The 20,319-nt window shown below is 28.2% G+C and overlaps 1 protein-coding gene across 1 annotated transcript in view; it reads right to left on the bottom strand.

Annotated features, from left to right (window-relative positions):
- The window catches only part of LOC113386006 (GTPase-activating Rap/Ran-GAP domain-like protein 3), a 66,220-nt gene that overhangs the window by 8,410 nt on the left and 37,491 nt on the right, over window positions 1-20,319 (bottom strand). The window contains exons 7-9 of the mRNA XM_026623821.1: window positions 17,064-17,079; window positions 9,293-9,411; window positions 5,198-5,432 (exon numbers count right to left, since the gene is read on the bottom strand). Of these exons, the coding sequence (XP_026479606.1) occupies window positions 5,198-5,432; window positions 9,293-9,411; window positions 17,064-17,079 (370 nt within the window). The remainder of the gene's footprint in view (window positions 1-5,197; window positions 5,433-9,292; window positions 9,412-17,063; window positions 17,080-20,319) is intronic.

Genomic DNA, 20,319 nt, shown 5'->3' with positions numbered 1-20,319 from the left:
TGAAGAAATTTGAAAGGTAGGGTAGAGCGGGTCTTGTAGTTCCGCGGGTAAAAACGTCCACCACCGATATCTTAAAAACCAGTGAAGTTAATTTTTTTTTTAAAAGAATAATAGAAAGTACTAGGGACAAGATGTATAATCAGCCATCCTAAGGTAATGTTTAAAAATCCATGAAAAAAGTATTTTCTTTCGTCGTTATTTGTTTTGAACGCCACTGCTTAGATTACGAGACCTTAATATAATTTTTAAGTATTCGTTATTTAATTATTTTATAAGATATATTTAGTGCAGTAAACGGAGAGGAAAAAAGGGTATAAACTCTGAATTTTTTACTGTGCTCCGAATTGAATGAAATTTTGGAATTAGGTTCATCTTACCCTCAAGTTCAAAAGTGAAACAATTCGGGTTGCGCCATCACCCCCGGGGGGATGACACCCTTCTGAATGTGTAATTACTTTTTTTCAAAATAACATCGGAAATCGATAGACGCACTAATTATAAGAAAAAATGTCTTTTATAGTTTTTTTTAAAAAACTAATTTTTCAAGTTACAGGCCACTAAAGATTCATATATTTTTGGCGTTTTTCTTCGTTTTTATGCAAATATTTTCCTAAAATATACATTTTAACGAAAATCGTGTAATGAACAAAATAATGCCAATAAAAATCTTAATTAATCGGTATTACATATAAAGTGTCTAGGCAAAATATTAAGAAAGATTTGAAAGAGCAAAGTCGTTTTTTCATTTCGTTCAAGATTTAATTGTTGTATTTAAAGCCATCTAGTGTCGAGGTTTTACATTTTATGCATTTCGGTGAAATTGGGTTTTATAGTGCTCAACATAAGCTTTAAAATGAGTGCTGTTACAAGTTTTTATAAATTCGTGAGTTTTCTGAACATAGTTTGTACTAAAGTAGTGAATCTGACTAGAATCCATCAAGATGCTATAATGAAGTGAAATTCTAGAGGAATGTGAATTACTTTAATTCTGGTGGAAATGGCGCTCATTAAACCATATGATTTAAAAGAAAAAGCATCGTACATGCTCTTATTTGCATGATAGCTCACTCATTTTACACGCAAAAAACTTGTAACAGCACTCATTTTAAAGCTTATGTTGAGCACTATAAACCCAATTTCACCGAAATGCATAAAATGTAAAACCTCGACACTAGATGGCTTTAAATACAACAATTAATCTTGACGAAATAAAAAACAACTTTGCTCTTTCAAATCTTTCTTAATATTTTTCCTAGAACACTTTATGTAATACCGATTAATTAAGATTTTACTGACATTATTTTGTTCATTACATGATTTTCGTTTAAAATGTATTTTAGGAGATATTTGCAAAAAAACAAAGAAAAACGCCAAAAATATAGAATCTTTAGTGGCCTGTAACTTGAAAAGTATTAGGTTTTTTAAAAAAAAACTATAAAAGACATTTTTCTTATAATTAGTGCGTCTATCGATTTCCGATGTTATTTTGAAAAAAAAGTAATTAACAATCAGAAGGGGGTGTCTCCCCCCGGGGGGTGATGGCGCAACCCGAATTGTTTTCACTTTTGAACTTGATGGTAAGATGAACCTAATTCCAAAATTTCATTCAATTCGGAGCACAGTAAAAAAATTCAGACCTAAAACGCTCCGTTTACTGCACTAATTGTTATTTTTAAATTAGATTCAACAGTTTCTTTTATGTAACCTCTATAAAAGTATACACGTGGGTGGGGTACAATTTTTACCGTGAAAAGAACCAATTAAATCTTCACTCTGGCAAAGGTGTCAAAAACAAAAAATTGCTAATAAAAAGTAAATTAAGTTTAAAAAACAATTTTACAAGATGTAAATAAAATTAATATTTATTCCAACTTTGCTGATGAATATTTCTTTCGAACCAGATCAAAATTATTTGTAGTACTATTTATTTTTTATATTTTGCATTGATTGAATAATGTAGTTAGTGTCAAAATTATTTGTAGTACTATTTATTTTTTATATTTTGCATTGATTGAATAATGTAGTTAAAAAAAATTATGTAAAAATTCTTCAATATTTAAATAAGACATTGGATGTGTTTGCCCCTCTTCCATATCAATTTATCTCGCCTTTTCTGGCTGGGATAAAAAGGACCGGGTTACAAATTTTTGAGAAACATAAAAATCACATTTCTACAATGATGAATTTGCTGAGAGTATTACTGAACATAGTCAGATAGTTGTCTGTCTAGTTGTTGTTTGATATGTGTTATTGTTATATCTAATACTGGTTGGTTTTCACAATATAATTTTTTAAAGTGGACCTTTGCGCTCAGCTTTACCCTAAATAACGGATAACATAAAAAAATAATAATGAAAATAAGATATAAAATAGATAAGAATAAGATATAGAAATAATTAAGATAATAAATAAATACATATTTAAAAAAAATGTTTTGCTGATTTAATAATTGAAAATTACTTTTGGTCGTCATACTTGTTTTCTAAATAATTTATTTTAATTCTTATTATCCATTATTAAAGCAAAATGCCAGTTACATCTAGTTATTAGTTTTGACTAAAATACTAAAATTCTATGTATTTCGTTCGTGTCAGTTTCAAGTGCAATATTCTGCATTCAATCTCCTAGAGATGCCTCCTTTTGTGTGACGTCATCACGAGATCTATGACCATATATGGTAATACCTAGACGAGGGCAGTAGTTGTTCAAAAATTATGCAAATTTAGTAATCGGGTAGCACTCGTTGTGATCGGTCGTCGTTTTTCGGTTGTCGGTCGTTGTTACTTCTGCCGAGTGCACTTTTGTCCGACTCGATGTCGCCGCGTGTGTTTGTGATTTTAACCGAAGTATTTGCGAATAAAATGGTACGTTTTAAATTTAACTCATTAATTTTTGCTATATAATTTAACATGTAAATAGCGCTAGAACAAATTCGGATCTACAGCGTACACCAGATTAATTCGTAGCACATTTTACGGAAATGTGTTGTATACAAACCGTGCTAAAAGAAACTCAGAGTTTTGTAAAAATCACATCATTTGTACTGCGTTTTATCGAGACCAATGTACAAAAAGATACATGACATATTATAAAATATGATATAAATTGTTTTCATTGGATTTAGGAGTTTGTGATATGACAAAAAAATATAACAAAAACTACAATGACTAGGTCCAAGAGGCAGGTTACATTAACTGTACGATACGAATAATCTATTTATATGAATTCGGATTTATAGTAATATAGATTTAGACAATTTTTAACTAATCATTTAAAAAATCAACGTTTCGCTCTTCGCTAAAAACTAATCAATGCGATTTCTATTTGATATCTTTCTAAATAATATATATATATATATATATATATATATATATATTATACATAACATTTTAGAATTGTCTAAAATCTTTTTACAGATGCACATAAACATATGAGACACATATTTCATATTTCAAAATTTTGCTGAATAATTTTTTTTTGTTAATATTTACGATTGAAATATGAATGATTTGCTCAATTTACACGAACTTCTTCTATGTTAAATTAATTATTTTTGTAGTTATTTAAGATCTGATCAGTTGTGCTGATCAGATCTGTATAGATTTGTTTCTATTATATTCATTTTAAAATCAACTTTTAAGTAATTTAAAAATTAAATTGTAAATGAAAAAAATAGTATTAGATGTTCGTTAATATCTTGAAATCTATTGTCATGTTAAGTTTAATTAAAAATGTTTTTATGTTTTTTTTTTTAATTGAAATTGAAGTTTGTTTTTTAATATTTGATTACGAAGGAAGGACTCGAACGATCTTTGACAAAACTCTTCCCAACTTTTGATATCTTTCGTATAGTTTATCATTTTTTGGTACAGAATTTTTTACGAAAACATGTACAAAACATTTTGCACTTTTCCTACATTGTACATTACCAAAGTTTTGTAATTGTACATTTTTCTAAAGTAATATATTCATAACCTTTACTTAAGAGAGAAATATAATTAATTGAAAAATAAATCAAACAATCCATAAATATATATAGCTGTAAAAGGTCAAAGCACCGAGATCGATTTAGAATGAAAATATTTACTAAAGAGAAATTAGATGAATTCGACAATATTGTAGGAGGAAATTTATTTGAACGTTTTTATTTAGTTAGAAAATATTTTTATTTATATAATTAATAAAAAATTATAATAATCCTATATAATTAGATGCTAAAAAACTCATAGGATATCCAAATAGCTCATACCATCTACAAAACTTCAAATTATTCTTCTTGGAAAAGGTGAGAAAAAATTTTTTTATTATGGGGCAGAATTAATTTACTACAGAAAAAATATAACTTCTATTATGAAGAAGGATCGCTTTAGCAAAAATAGTCATTCTAATTCGTATGGATCGTTTTTATAATTTTTGTATTAATTGTATTTCTTTCTTAAGTAAAGTTTATGAATTTATTACTTCACAAAACAAACAACTTCTATAAGACGACTAAATTGGAACTTTTACACCTAATATTTAGGTGAAAAATTTTAAGTCCGCGTTTTCGTAATAAATCCTAAACCGATTTTGAAAATTCAAAACACTATTCGAAAGATATCAGTTGGGAATCGTGCTGATTAGTTTTTTTAGCAAAGATTGGTCGTGTCGTTTTTTTGTAGCCAAATGTTGAAAAATGTATCAAAATAACTAATTTTGATCTGTTTTGTCACAGTGCATTACCAATAAACCTAAAAACTGCCTATTATGGTGGATAAGCCACGTTAAGAAACGGTTATCCTACCACCTCGGCTTCTAATATAAAAATCCATAAGGCTTTATAATGACACAAGCCATCAGCAGATAAAAGTTATATTACGCCATAAAGGTGCCATAACATGACTTGCCAATGTCACATCATCGATTTTTAGTTCGTATAAAACTTTGTTTATGCGATGTTAAATGTTATTTGTATACGTAATAAATAATTTACTATGTAGCCGAGATATCAAATTTTACTTTTGACCTAAACCTCATTTTTTAAAATTCTGTAGTGTCGATCATAAAACATTCGAAAAATTTGAGGTTAATATTTTGCCTGACTCCTTCGGGAAGTTCATGAAATATTTGTCTACCTTATGCTCTTATTTTTTACATTATAATTAAATTATTTTTAATTAATTTTATAGATGTTATTTTATGTAAAGTAAATTCTTACCGTTGCTGAGCATTTCATCATCAGTGCTCTGCCCTTTGCGCATATAAACTATTCCAAATTTGAAATTGACTGATCCTTCTTGCTCTTCTAATAATAGAAGATCTTTTTGTACATCTGCTGTGTAAATTTCCTTAGGCGTTTTCTCTACTCGTTCTGCTCCGGGAAATTTGTTTAGGATATGTTTTACTGTCATTTTTTGTCCAGGAGAACTTGATAGGGATATTTTCTGGGTTCCCTGAAATTGAACATTCAAATTATACTATTATAGTATTTTTCATTGTAGAACAATGTAATCATAATTTCATACAAGGATTTATTTTATAATTTAAACCTAAATAAATACTAAGCATTTTTTTATTTCATTAGATAATATTAAAAGTATGCATTAAATTTATTTACAATTACTACAAAATCATTTAGTGTTAATTTTTTTTATTTAGTTGATTAAAATTTTTTATTTTTTCTTCATGTTGTTTCAGTTTTAATCTCAAAGATTTGAAATTGTTTTATATTCTTCAGTTTCACGATAATGTTTTAAATAAGTCTAGATTAAAAACAGAGCTAACCACTTTAATCTTTCTGCGGAGGAAAATGAAATAACCACTGTTAAATGCTTTACGACCTAAAATTTTATCATAGAAACTATACTTTTTATTTTTAGTACATATTTTTTATAACTTCAAAAGTTTGCTCTGCCATATAAAAAATACATAGTAAAAGAATGTGCTACATTTGATTCAATTGTCGGGGAATGTTAGATTTATTCAAATAGCTGTGAAAACCAACAAAGCGAAAATAAGTATAGATTTACTTGATGCATTTTTCAACAGAGTTCGACGCAACATTTTATATGAAATATGTAGGTTAGAAACTTACATAACAAGTAAAGGTCGTCGCTGATGAATACAAATATGTATGTTACGGGAAAAGAATCACATCATTTTGCATCAGTGCTTATTATATAACAATCATAAGAATTATTGCTTGAATTTTTTTTATATTCTTATAAATTATAATCTGTCTAAATAGAAAGACATTGAGTAATTAGTTTGACAAATAACATAGAATTTTAAAAGGAAAACCCAGTGGTTCACCTTTTATTAATGTACTAAATTATATCTTAATTAAATTTTGGTATAATTGCTTGAATTTATATGGACCAAATGTCATACTGCAGTATTTTAAACAGTTATTAAATAAGTCATAAATATGCAATATATAGATTATTATTTATTAGTTTAATTATAATTCAATTAACTTCCCGTAAGGTAAGTTATTGTAATCGTCCAAAAATCGTAATTGAAAATTTTTACATTTCACGTTTTGAAGGTTTCTGAACATTTTGATGTACCTCAAAAAAAATGAATGTGTGAGTGGAGACAATTTTTTGTCCACGTTTTCAGGCGCACCGATTTGAATAGTTCAAAAAACATTCGATTTCTATTGATCCAGCTTAGCCGTTTCGAAAATACGGAGCAAAAAGTGTAGAACATAGAAATCGAGTTTTTGAGAAAAAGGAGCATCCGATTTGAATGATTCCAAAAACATTCAATTCGTAATGACGGATGGAAGTGGTGATTAGTTTTTTGCAAAAGCAGGTCCAAATGTTTCGGAACTACCGAGCTAAATGTGCAAAAAATGGCAATTTTTGATAGAACTAAGTATCCGATTTGAATGATTCACAAAACTTTCTGCTTGCTTTGGCAAAACGATTGTCGAAGCAATTTACGTTATGACACGATGCCATACACCAATAGTTCTAATTTAGTTTACGCAAATTATAATTAGTTTAATAATTAATACTAGTTTTTCTGTCAAAATGTTCTGTTGAAAATAACGAACTAAATTGAATTTAAAAAAATATATATATAGAACTAAATAGTTCTAATTATCTATACTCAGTATAGTATTTGCTGACATTTTTATTATATATGCAACTATACCCACGAGAGGTGATTTTCACTTGAGGCTATATTTGAGATCTATAACTTCAAGTAGAAATTTGAAGATCAAAGTTGCCTGATGTCAGGTTTGGCAGTAGCGGAAATCGAACCAGCGAACCAGGGACTAGGTGGTGCTAGCCCACGTTCGAACCAATATCGCCACCGCTGGCCCCACAATAAGAAATATGATGATGTACAAAATAAGAAATTACAGTCTATCTACTTATTACGTTACAGAAATGTCGTTAAAATTCTTTTCCTTATTTAACACTAGTTATGTGCGAGTTTTTCCGCGATGCTTTCTGCATATTTTAGCCGAGGGCGTGCGGCCTGAAACGGTAATTGGCTGAATTACCCGCGCGGCATTTACGCAGCGACGATAACTCGACAAGAGTCCTCAACAGAACAAATGCGCCGCTAATGAGAAAATAACTCGGTCAGACGTGCAAACAAACAAACAAACAAACAAACGAACCAACCAACCAACGAACAACGGAAATATAATTCTACCTCCCATATAAGCTAAAATACATAAAATAAGATACGCAATGCGATGAACAATGACATTATTTATTACGTATCATCGTTATTTGATGTAACGTTTACTCGATATTGTCGCACGAGCGGAAGAAATGCGATGCAATTGACGATGATTGACATTACTGGACAATATAATAAAACTTCGATTTGAAATACTATATGATTTATTGGTAAATTTTAATTTTGGCTCGATCGTGGGTAAGCGGTTAGAGCGAATGGACCTGAATAAGAGGTCCCGAGTTCGATCACGCTTCGAGAAACCTGATGTCAAGCAGTAGTGACATCAGTTTTTACTTCAAAATATAGATAGCAACGTGTTTCTGAGTAAAACCAGCCCTAATCCGACATTGCTGCGTCAATGAAATGTTCGCCCTATTACATCAATTCCATAAAAACTTATCACGGAGGTAAGACAAATATTTGGGTTGCCATCTGTAGTGGCTGCTGTTAAGTCAAATTAGCTCAACATTTATAGGACTTGAGTTTTGATTGCTGGTCAAAAACAATTACTTTACTATGCATATTAACAAAATTATTTCGTAAAGTAAAAGATAGAAAAATATGTGCAATTGCAAATTAGTTTTATAAACCGTACAAATAACTAGACTGGACAACTACTGGGTTGCCATCCATTCAAGATTCATATAATAAGAAAATTCAAAACAATTACTGAATGTCCTAAGCGTGACAGATTGTAATTAATAATAAAAAAAATCTTATTGTGTTCATTCTTCGATATTGATTTTATTCCAACATATCAGAATTAGTTCAATAGAACGGGGCACGAAGGTCCAATTTGACTTCTAGTAATCATGATTTCTAATCCAATTTTTAATTATTCTGACAGAAAAACCTTTTTTTCTTTACAAGTATAGTAGATGATTCTGAATCTTGATCCAGTCAGACATAAAAATCAACGTTTATTTAATATAGTTTACTTAATAATTAATTTTATAATACAAACAAACATAATTTTATATATGTAATAATTATTTTCAGATGGTGATAAATGTGTTGATAAAAACAATAGTTCAATGCAAAAGCATGTGATCAGGATATGATAGAAGAAGGATGCAACGTAAGATTTCGGTATTTTATTTTATTTTATTTCATTTCAACCTTATTATGCAGTTAACAATAAAATTATATGTAAAGCTAACATCACTTTAATACATAACCCCATAGTTTTACCTAATTTATAATATTTTTATTACTTTATGCAATAATGCAATATTTTTTTGAAGATTTAACCATTGAAAAAGAGTCAGAAAACGTATGGAAATTCATTTTTTTAAAACTTAGTTTAGTTTTCTCTCTTCCTATTATCTGGAAAATCTTAATGTTACGCAAGAATTTTATCGAATATGATTTTTAAATATGTAATTTGATGTAATTTTAGTTTTAAACAAATATCATTTAAATATATTTCGAATACTCAATATATTTAATATATAGCCAAATTTACCTGATTTATCAGAATTCTGTCTTTCTGTATAGGAAGCATTTTAACATAATATAAAAAAATGACGTTTTTAGTTAAGATTGACTTTTGTATGTTTATAAAACGCAGTTTCCACTATTTAAATATTGCGATCTACAAAGTGGTACTTACACTTCTCTTGAATAGAATTGCCCTGTAGACCGGCAAAGATTGTGAGTTCGCTTCACTCGAAACGACGCTAAGAAAAAACGGCTGTTTCTCGGAATCTGATCCGACGTAGTTCTGGTGCACTGTAAAAAATGAAATATACGATAAATAAAATCTAGTTATATTGCAATATCAATTCTTATAGCGTATAATAATTGCGAACATAAAACGAGAAACAAGTTGGCACATAAATGTCCATTAGTTAACACTTTTGCGAACGTGCATGCTATAGCATTCAAATTTTAAAGTCAATTATTTTGAATTTAACTTTACATAACCTTATGTTTTTGTAATTATTATACCCGGCAACTTGTGTAAAATAAAAGCGTAATACTTAACGTGGATGCTACAGCATTCATCGTATATAATGATTAAAACATGATAATCTGACTTTTCTGATAACCAGTCTTCAATCAAAATTCGGATATCACTATCAATTTAAAAATGCCACTTTTGTACCTTATTGTACCTACCCTGAAACTTTTACTGTTCGCGAATATGTTAAATAACTTCGACTCTTTAAAAGCCATTTTTTAGAGAAAAAAAAATTCTGGTACAATACTGTATACAATTAGAATAAGTATAAATGATTAACTCCTTGGTTTTATTTCTATGATAAATTATAAAATTGTGATTTTGAGACGCATTGAGCTTTAGTAGCAAATAATGAATATTTTATGCATTTAGTATTCTTTTTTTAACAAGTTTTAATTAGCTAAATAAAATCTAAATGATTTTTTATATTTTGAAGAAAATTATAAAGCGATTATAGAAATTTGTATTGCAATTAACTAGGACTAATTTAATCAAAGTTAAAAGTAATCAAAAAATGCAGTTATTATTTCTACCACACTCGTTTTTGATTTATATATTATTTTAGTTTATTTGAATTATTTTGTGTATTTCATCAAATATTGTAGTCAGCATGATTAGAACAAATATAGGGTTACTAAATGTTTCAACAAAAATTATGTTTTCTTTGGTTCAAAACGACTAAATTCTACGTGTAAAATAATTTGAACTCTATTCATTTGGGGTAGAAAAAGAGAGACCAAAGACCAAAGATTAAGCATATAAAGATTTCAACCAGAATATTGAATCAGTTTGAAAGCTTTAAGAAATTATCTGGACTTTTATCTTGGTGATACTACAAGGTTTACTTTTTCTATTCAAATTCAAAAAATATTTTTTAAAACTCCATGTTAAGCCTGAATATTTTTGTTCATAAGCAGAGACAGTTTGAAATTATTGTAAATTAAATTGCACTTTATTTTCTGAATTTTATTCCAAGTCATAATTATGCAATAAATTTTTATAAAATATATTTTAATTTGAAAATATAAATATATTATCAATTTTGAAATATTTTTATGTAAAATTACAATAAAAGAAAGACTTCTTCGTATATTTTCACGCCGTTCCACGAATAAAAGCAGTCAGAAAACGTATATGTTACAAAAGTTCAATAAAGAAAAATAAATCGAATTTGAAAGGATTTCTTATAAGATGTAACAATATTTATTGTGTCAGTCTTCGCAGATGTACTGTGTAGGTTTCTGTTAGCTTGGAATATTTCCAGACAATGATGCATCGAATGCGTGCTCCAGATTCTGTAGGGGAATGAACGCATTCAACTACATCGACGGTTCATTCAAACAATATTATACTGTAAAATATATCTAATTTACATACAACATTATACTAGGAAAACTAGATTTGAAAATATAAAATTAAGACTGATATTTGTTGGAAGTACTATGCAGTAGTATACGTAGTACAGTACATAAAGATTATACTTCTCCGTCGCCTAATCGGGTATAACATCAATAAAAAAATAGATATTTTTTAAAAAATTATTTTACAATCTAGACGTTTCGGCTACATTCCTAGCCTTCATCCAGTGAAAAAATATCATCTTAGCGTTAAAAACAAAAAATTTATTGATCCATGGTATGATGACATATTAATGGACTGTGGACTGCACTATGTAATAATAGATTATGTCTAATAATAGATTATCAGCTTCATCACTTTAAATTTGGGATTCGTGAACATAAAACAATTATAACTACATTTTACTGTTCACTTACTTCAACAGCGAATTAGAAATATATTATATAGACTATTGTGAGGAATTGACAGCGTCTCTTTATGAGATTGGTTGGCATATCTCTATTTGAATTTGAATGAATTTATTATTAAAATTTTTGTAATGTTTTTTATTGTTGGAGCAGTGCCGGGTAAGAACTATTTTACAAGAATTGATTTACAATCGTTTTGCCAAGTATGATCAATGAAAACATAAAAATCAATTTAATTATGGTAAATCTATCAAATAAGTATATTTACATATTTAATTCATTATTTATAAAAATGAGATTTATACAATATTCAAATTTCGATTATATTTCATTGCAAATCTTGATTTGAGGTTTTGTTGGTGAGATAGTCCTATCTCATTTCAAATTTGGTCTAATAATAAGTGCATCGTTTCCTACACATCCCAAGTATATAACATTTATAAACATCATTATATTTTTATTTGTGCACATAGGTTTCAAAATAAATATAGTTTTCAACGTTTTATTTGCAGATACGTATCTATATCGATCTCGTTATTCCCGTATACAAATATGAGATATTTTTATTGAAAATATTTTTCAATAAGTTTATGCGACACATAGTATGAATAAAACTGTTAAATATAACTCCAATATAAATAATATTGGGTAATAAAAAATCTCATACCAAACAGTTGATCATGGCTTTAATCAGCAAAATACGACATACAGAAATAAAACATAGATAATTTAATACGTTTATATTAAATATTCAAATTATTCCAATTTATAACGCAAAATCATTCGATTATATATATTTGCACATTAATAAAATATTGCTAAATAATTTAAAACCAAATTTACAAAATAACTACATAGATAATTAGGTACGTATTACCTCAAATTATTTTATTTTATTCTTATCTGTGATTTATATTTGATTTTATCTTCTTTGTTGAATAGCAATAAGAACTACTTTAAATTACTTATCCTGTATGTTGTTTGCTTTAAGACTTATCCTAATGTTTTAATTAGAGGCAACCCATAGGTTAACCATTCTCCTAATTGTGGCGATTATGTTAGATTTATATCTAACAGTGATGAATGCATATTGCAGATTTTCACTTAAAAGTAAAAGCCCAAGTGGAAATTTGATATCGTGCTGCCTGATATCGAGCTTGGGTGAAAGGTACTAGTTAGTACGTCACGGCGGGCTTTAAATTTTTTTGTATAATTAACTGGTGCATTTTGTATAACTAACTGGTGCAACAATAGTTATGTATTATAACAAAATAATTTTCAAAAACACTTATGTGACTTCTTAAAAATATATCCCGTCGAGTATTCATAGAAAACATTTAATAAGCGGATTCGACTTTGGTAAATGTTCTGTATGTTATATAACACTGTAACGTATAGCACGATTTATACAAGGTACAACGCTCAATCAAATAAACCCACGTGTGTAGCAGTTTTGCAGCTCCTATATGATTACATTTTTACATCATAACGTAAATAGAACGATGTATATGTATTTAACATGTCATTTTTCAACCGCGGGATTGCATTATGAACGCCTTTTGTGTGAATGACGTCCTTTTGCCGACGTAACCGTAACGGCTTACATAAATATATCCAGGAAAGAATTCTGACACCCACGAATAAAAAGAAATTCTAAGACTGGACATACCTTTAGGTTGGATTATAGGCCAAATTTGGATCGAGTAAAACACATTTTAAATATGGTCGTCTCTAAGAAAAAAGATGATTCTTTATAATCAAATTCATTACTGAGCTAACATATAGATCTTTTGAGCTCTTAACAAATTGAGCTACACAAACACGATAAGAACCTTATTTTTAAATTATAGACAATGATATGCGTTTTTGTTTTTCACTGTTCTACAAAGCCACCTATATGTTGTCAACACATTTATTTGAATAATAATATGCTTCACATGTATTAGTAAAAAAAAAAACTAGTGGGGTGCATGGCATCGTGCCTTAAGGCAAATTGTTGGAGCTTCCCGTACCATAATTAAAAATTTTGGTACCCAAAAAGAATTACACAAAATGTGTACACATTATTAAAATCTCTATATAATATCTGATAATTTGATGTACATATGTCCAATAAACATTTTTGACCGCCAAATGACATTTTTTTAAATTATTTTCATTAAGAGTCCATAATCGCTGGATCTGCTTTCCAAAAAATTTAATCAGTTTTTCATTTTTTTTTTGAATTATTAAAATCGGACGCTCCGTTCTCTTAAAAACCTAGTTACCGTTTCTGGCATTTGTTGTCCCGTATCTTCGGAACGGCTAGACCTACCTTCGCCAAAAACATCAGCACGTTTCCTTATTAATACGAATCAAATGTTTTTTGAATTATTCAAATCGATTGATCAATGTTCCGAAAATCACACACACACATACACATACATCAATTTTTTCTAAGGTATGCCAAAATATTCAGAAACCTCTGAAACGTAAAGATATATAAAAATTTTTATTTTCGATTTTTTTGCAATTACTATAACTTACCCTACGGAAAGTTAATAAAATACTTATTTTTTTGAAGATTTCAGTTTGGGAATTGATTTAAACTAGCTTTACTTTAATTAGAACAAATATCTATCTTTACTTTAATTAGAACAACATAAATAATATTATGCTGTATCGACAAAGATAGCCTCTGCATAGTATTATTATAAAAATTGATGAACAATTAATAAGACAATTTATCTGTTTATCAATATACTTATAGACTCATAGATATATAATATTTAATTTAATTATTTACATAACGAAAATATTTAAGAATTGACCTTCTTGTGTCGATAATTTGTGATCTAATATTCATAATTTTATTCTTTATTATAAAATATATTTTACTTTGATATTCACGCACCTACATAATGTTTGCTACAAATTATAAAGCTTTATAAATATAAAATACTCACAAAGAAAGTTGAAATTAATTTAAAAATAGTATTATTAGTAAATGAGTAAAATAAATGGTTTTGTTATAAATAACTTAAATAGAAAATGCTATTTTCAATCATGAAAAATCTTAATAAACATTTATTTATATAAAGGTTTCTACTAACGTATTACTAGAAACTAAAGTATTATTACAAAGTCAACTACAGTACAGTACAGAGTCAAGCATTGCAAGGAGTAGTTGGTGTTTTTTGTATATCAAAAATTAAATGTAATTTAAATAAAATATTAAAGAATGTGTAGTACGAGTATATAAGTAACTGTTTTTGAAATTTCACTGAAGATGAGGCATAGCATGGTCTCGAAACGTCTGTAATTATTAAATATATTGTGTGTTAAAAATCTGAGTGTTGTATTGTTCATATTTAACATTTAATATTCGTTCCGCTCATATCACAAAATTTTATGATTATATATATATATATATATATATAAATATTAAATAAAATATATATATATATATAAATATTAAATATAAAATATTAAAGAATGTGTAGTACGAGTATATAAGTAACTGTTTTTGAAATTTTACTGAAGATGAGGCATAGCATGGTCTCGAAACGTCTGTAATTATTAAATATATTGTGTGTTAAAAATCTGAGTGTTGTATTGTTCATATTTAACATTTAATATTCGTTCCGCTCATATCACAAAATTTTATGATTATATATATATATATATATATATATATATATATATATATTTGTTAACTAAGTAAGAGTATTCAGCTTACACAAACAGTTAATAATGCTGCACTAAAGGTGCAATATTTCTAAAGTTTACTTTATATCAAACTTATACTTTCATTTGAGATGTTATCAATCTTAGAACATGACTCTTTGCTTTCCTTTGACAAAATATATTCTGCCTTGAAATACGTAACTTTAGCTTTTGTATTATAGAATTCGAGGAGGGTGCCTAATAGATTTGATGGGCTGTAAACAGCACCCACGCCTTAAGACGGAGATTATACTTAAGATATCTTAAACTGCTAAGGGCATCTGATCGCATAAAAACTTGAAAATATTTTTTAATTACTTGCCAGACCTGTCTTCGTAAAGTGATTAAATCGTAACAAGATTTATATCAAAATTCAATTACCAGAAAAAATAAGAGTTCAATATGGACACATTTCATAAATTGCAAAGGTCGTATTAAATAATTATTAAATATGAGCAAGAGATTTTTGTTGATACAGAGAATCGCATTTGCTAACTCTATATTTATAGAGAAAGAGAAAATATCAACCCCGACGTCTCAAGTTTTTCTGAAATGTTTGAATTAGAAATTTAATATAATATTTGTGTGCAAATATAAATGAAAATGACTGCACCGATTCGACAAATTTAATAAATCTGTACATAAACTAGATGTTGAAAACAAGTTTTTCGATTATTATCAGTGCTGATTAGTTATTACTAAATATCGGTGATGCTGTTTCTCTGTAATTAATAGTTACTAATTTTTTCGATTATTTTAAAAATTTGATGGATGCGATAGAAATATCTATGCTTCCAATATTCTTCGTGATTAACAGAAAATGTATTTTCATTTTCACATTCATAAAAATGTTCTTGATACATTTGATTTTTTTTTATATACTTCGTTTTAATATAAATTTAGTAAGTTTGTTAAATCGGTTAGTTGAGTAATTTTTCTAGGCTCTCTATCTAGGACTCCAAATATGACAAAAAGCAATTTTCAATCTTTTTAAACTTTGTAAGAATAAATCTAATCTGAACAACTCATTCAAGATTCTCTTATCTGCCATACTTCACTTGTTTTTAAAGTTCGTCTTTGATTAAGTTAACTATATAGAGTTTATAACTTAATTTTTGTAATTAAATTGGTTAAAACTACATTTTTACTTTTAATATATATATTGCAATTCATTATTAAAGTCACGATTTTTTACATTTTACTCTCAATTTAGCAAAATGGTATTCACTTCTACTGATAATATTATCTGAAACTTTTAACAGTTTTTCATGAAAGTTATAATGACGTAAACTTAAAGAAAACGCAGAAAAAAATTCACTTGTGAAGAGTTTACACTTCAGTTGTTCTAATTATATTCTTATATTTAAAAAAAGAACTTAATTTTTATTTTGGTAATTTAGCAATATCATATTTTTATTAATACAGATATAAATAATTACTTTTGGTGTGGATTCAAAAAATTACTTACTAGATTTCAAAGATGGTGTGGAATCTTTCGAATTGATAAAATTGTATGTCAAACATTTATTTTGGCGAATAATTTAGTAATGAACATGCTAGAATATTTAAATGCTTTAATTCTAAAAATTAAATTTCGGATTAATTGGCCGAGCTTTTGGAAAATAATTCATGTATGTATTAGTAAGGTGACCATATTTTTTCAAGTCAAAACCGAGACGGTAAATTTGTCTTTCTAATTAGTTGTGCCATACTATTTCTTATATAACATTTTCTGATATTTGATGGGTAGTTGTAATTTTATGATCAAGTAATTGCGAAAATTTAATTTAAACCTATACTTTTCGAAAACTCGCGACAATACGGGATAAAGCATCTGAATTCGGGACAAATGTTGCTTATAGAAGAACCTGGGGCACAAGGTGGAAATCCGGGACTGTCAGGGCCAAACCGGCGCATGTTCGTTTTTCAATAATAAATAATATTCAGACTATTCGGGTAAATCACCTAACATGTTAGGAAAATTGGATTGAATCGAACAACCTGCAATAGTTACTTTACTACAACTCGGTACACTTATAAATCATCTTATTGATAAACCCGATTATTGTGTTAGAAAATTTATGCAACGTGCCACTTATACTTAGTTACTTTAGTTTGACTGTCGCCATGGTTACTTTAGTTTGATTTATATACTGATGAAAATATATTCTGATTATTTATTGAACTAATTTCTACATAAAATTCGTTCAATTTCGTGAATAATTAAGTTAATATTTAATTATTTTAATTTTTTATACATACTTTAAATATGTAATAAATTTTCCTGTTGGTTCAATGCAAACTATATTTTCATTCTTTTTATATAGAGTTAGTAATAAGAACTTCGTTTACATCTATCTGACAGATGCAAAGTGAATTGCGTTGTTTCGTATAAGAAAAGTGTTTAGAAATTCATAAATATGATGTGAAATGTAGATAAAAATAGGTGTTCTATATGCTCCAGACATGATAATGACTTATTGCAGATGCGAAGTTGTGCGTTCACGCTCTGTACGCGCCTTTATCTCGTTATCATTTGCATTTTCTGTGAACTACCTCGCAGCGCAGCGTTATATTATATTGTTCTTTTGAACTTTAAAAAGTTTATTAAAACAAACGACAACGGACAGACGCCCTGCCGTTATAGTCGATGTAATAAAAAAGACACTCTACTCGTATTACCTACACGCCACGATGATTTTCAAATTTATTCTGCAAAGCATTATATTTTGTATTAAAGATGAGAAAAAAAAAATTTAATGGATACGATTTTTAACTATAAAATGAATCTTACTTTCTGCATGACTGAGAAATTAACTAAGAAAACTGCAAATTCTATAAAGAAAGATTTTTTGTATCAATTTTCTTGAAATACAATATAGAGCATTATTGAAAGATTTTATACAAAGTTACATTTTTATATAAATATGTTCTATTTATATCTGTAAAACCATTATTTAGGCACTTTGTCATCTAGGCTTTGCAATAAAATTTCAGTTTGGGCAAAATGAAAATCCAAATTTTGAATGTGGTGTAAATGAAGTATTTTTTTATTATTAAATATTGTGACTATTTATTTCTATAGATTTTTATAGATGTCAACCCAAATACCATCTCTGTTTTTACAAAATTTGAATTTTTGAAATAAAACTCCTTTAGGCGCGACTAAGGTGTAAATCCGTACAAATGCAACGGAAGTGCGTTACGGCAGATAAGATAAAATAAGAGTCGAGTGCTAATGATTTGTCATTCACTCTCGATGATATTTCTATACGGGTCCATTGTGATTAGTCGTCGCGTATGTGAATAGAAATCTGTCGTTGTATGCGCACCGGCATCAACGTTGTATGTGTACCGGCGTCAATGTTGTATGCGTACCGATATTAACAAAGAAATCGATATAGATAAATAACATTTTAAAGTTACATCGTAGTACAAATCTTGATTTGATAAAAAAATGCCTGAATCAGTAGAATATTTTACACTGTCCCCCGTTAATAATTATTATAAAAATAATAAAACAAATGCAGCATTTGCCCCATGTATGAAACATAAGTTTATTGAAATAATTTCTATATTATTAGTAGTTTATATAAATCTTTGAAGTTATTGAAATAGAAAATATTTTTTAGGCAAAACAGATATCAAAGAATGAGATTATATCGCCAGCGAAAAAGTAAAAAAGTACCTTCGGTCAATGAATGTATGTTAATTTTAATTGCATGAAGTTCCTCAAACACAATTATTATATGATGAGTAAAGTTGCGAAAACAATATTTGTTCAGGCGTTGTTTAACATAATCCACTGTGTGAACGAATATTATAGAAGTTATTAATCAGCAATTACATCATTTCTCCAATGATTTAATTTAATGGAAATTTATTATTACAATTTCTGTATGAAGGATCAATTTTTATTCATGCAGCAGTACCGGTTTAACTGGCGAGCATATTGCTACCTATATTTCAAAGTGAAATCCGATTCCACTATTGCTTGATATCGGGTTGTTCGAGCCTGATATCGAAAATGGAAGCTTTGATACAAATCTCGTACTAACCAACTTTTTTTCAAATTAATATTAAAATTACAGCTAAACCAAAAGTTTGTACTTTGACACTCGTTAGGACTTCATAACAAACTTTTTCAATTTTTCATTACGAATTTTGTTCTTGAAATAATTGTGGCAATCATACATACAATACACAGATTTGTTATTTAGTTTGATGATAGAATAAAATATTTTGTTATTATAAATGTGAGATCAATTTGATCAAGATTCTTACTTTCGATGGAGCTTTCTGGGAAAAACCATTGTAAACTTAAAGCATCAGAAAGTTTGTTTCTGAACAACGTCGAACATTATTTTCTATTAAACTTATACTTCAGTTACCGTCTTTAAAAAATAACAGCATACAAGTATAAGTTTCGAAGTATCAGTAATTATTTTCACAAGATTCTCTTTGTGAAACTGACTTTTGAAAAAGAGGAAGTTTTTATCTTTACAATTAACTTCAAACTATAATTATCTTCTGAAACTTTTTCTTTATGCAATGATTTTGATCTAAGCGTTATCACACTATAAGTACAGGAATTGTAAATTTTCATACGATTTAGTGAATGGTTTATTGATTTTCTGAAATCTACCTATTGACCTATATCTGACTGACTTACAGATCAAGACATGTACTTATCATTTAATTGTATTACGTTAAGAGGATAATGGAATTATAATGACCTCACTTGATATTTTGGTTAACTTTGACATTTGCGTTCGTCCTCTGCTAATTCTGCAAATTTCTGTTAAAATTTTAGTCAGTTTTGAACAAAGCACAAATACCAGAGCATTTTGAGACGTTATACGAGGTGTGTTCAAAAAGTACCCGGAATTACTAATAATTAAATTTCGCGGGTCTGGAGTGTCTGATTGTCAAAATTTTTTTTTATTGTGTTGGTATACATGCCCCTAAAGTATGATGAAATTTTCAGCTATATTCACTGTTTACTTTGTCTGTGGTAGTCGCTAAGGTTCGACGTGTTTTTCTGAGCTCGGCGATTTTTACAATGGAAGAATTGAAAAGTCAAAGAATTTGTATTAAATTTTGCGTAAGAAATGAAATAAAGTGTTGCAAAGTGCAAAAATTCACCAGATATGGCTCCGTGTGACTTTTCCTATTCCCAAAGTTGAAGAGACCCATGAAAGGACG

Source organism: Ctenocephalides felis, unplaced genomic scaffold, assembly GCF_003426905.1.
Source record: "Ctenocephalides felis isolate EL2017-DRISC unplaced genomic scaffold, ASM342690v1 CF-g0.4_SCAFFOLD_03571, whole genome shotgun sequence".
NCBI lineage: Eukaryota > Metazoa > Arthropoda > Insecta > Siphonaptera > Pulicidae > Ctenocephalides > Ctenocephalides felis.
This window is presented reverse-complemented; position numbering and strand designations above follow the sequence as displayed.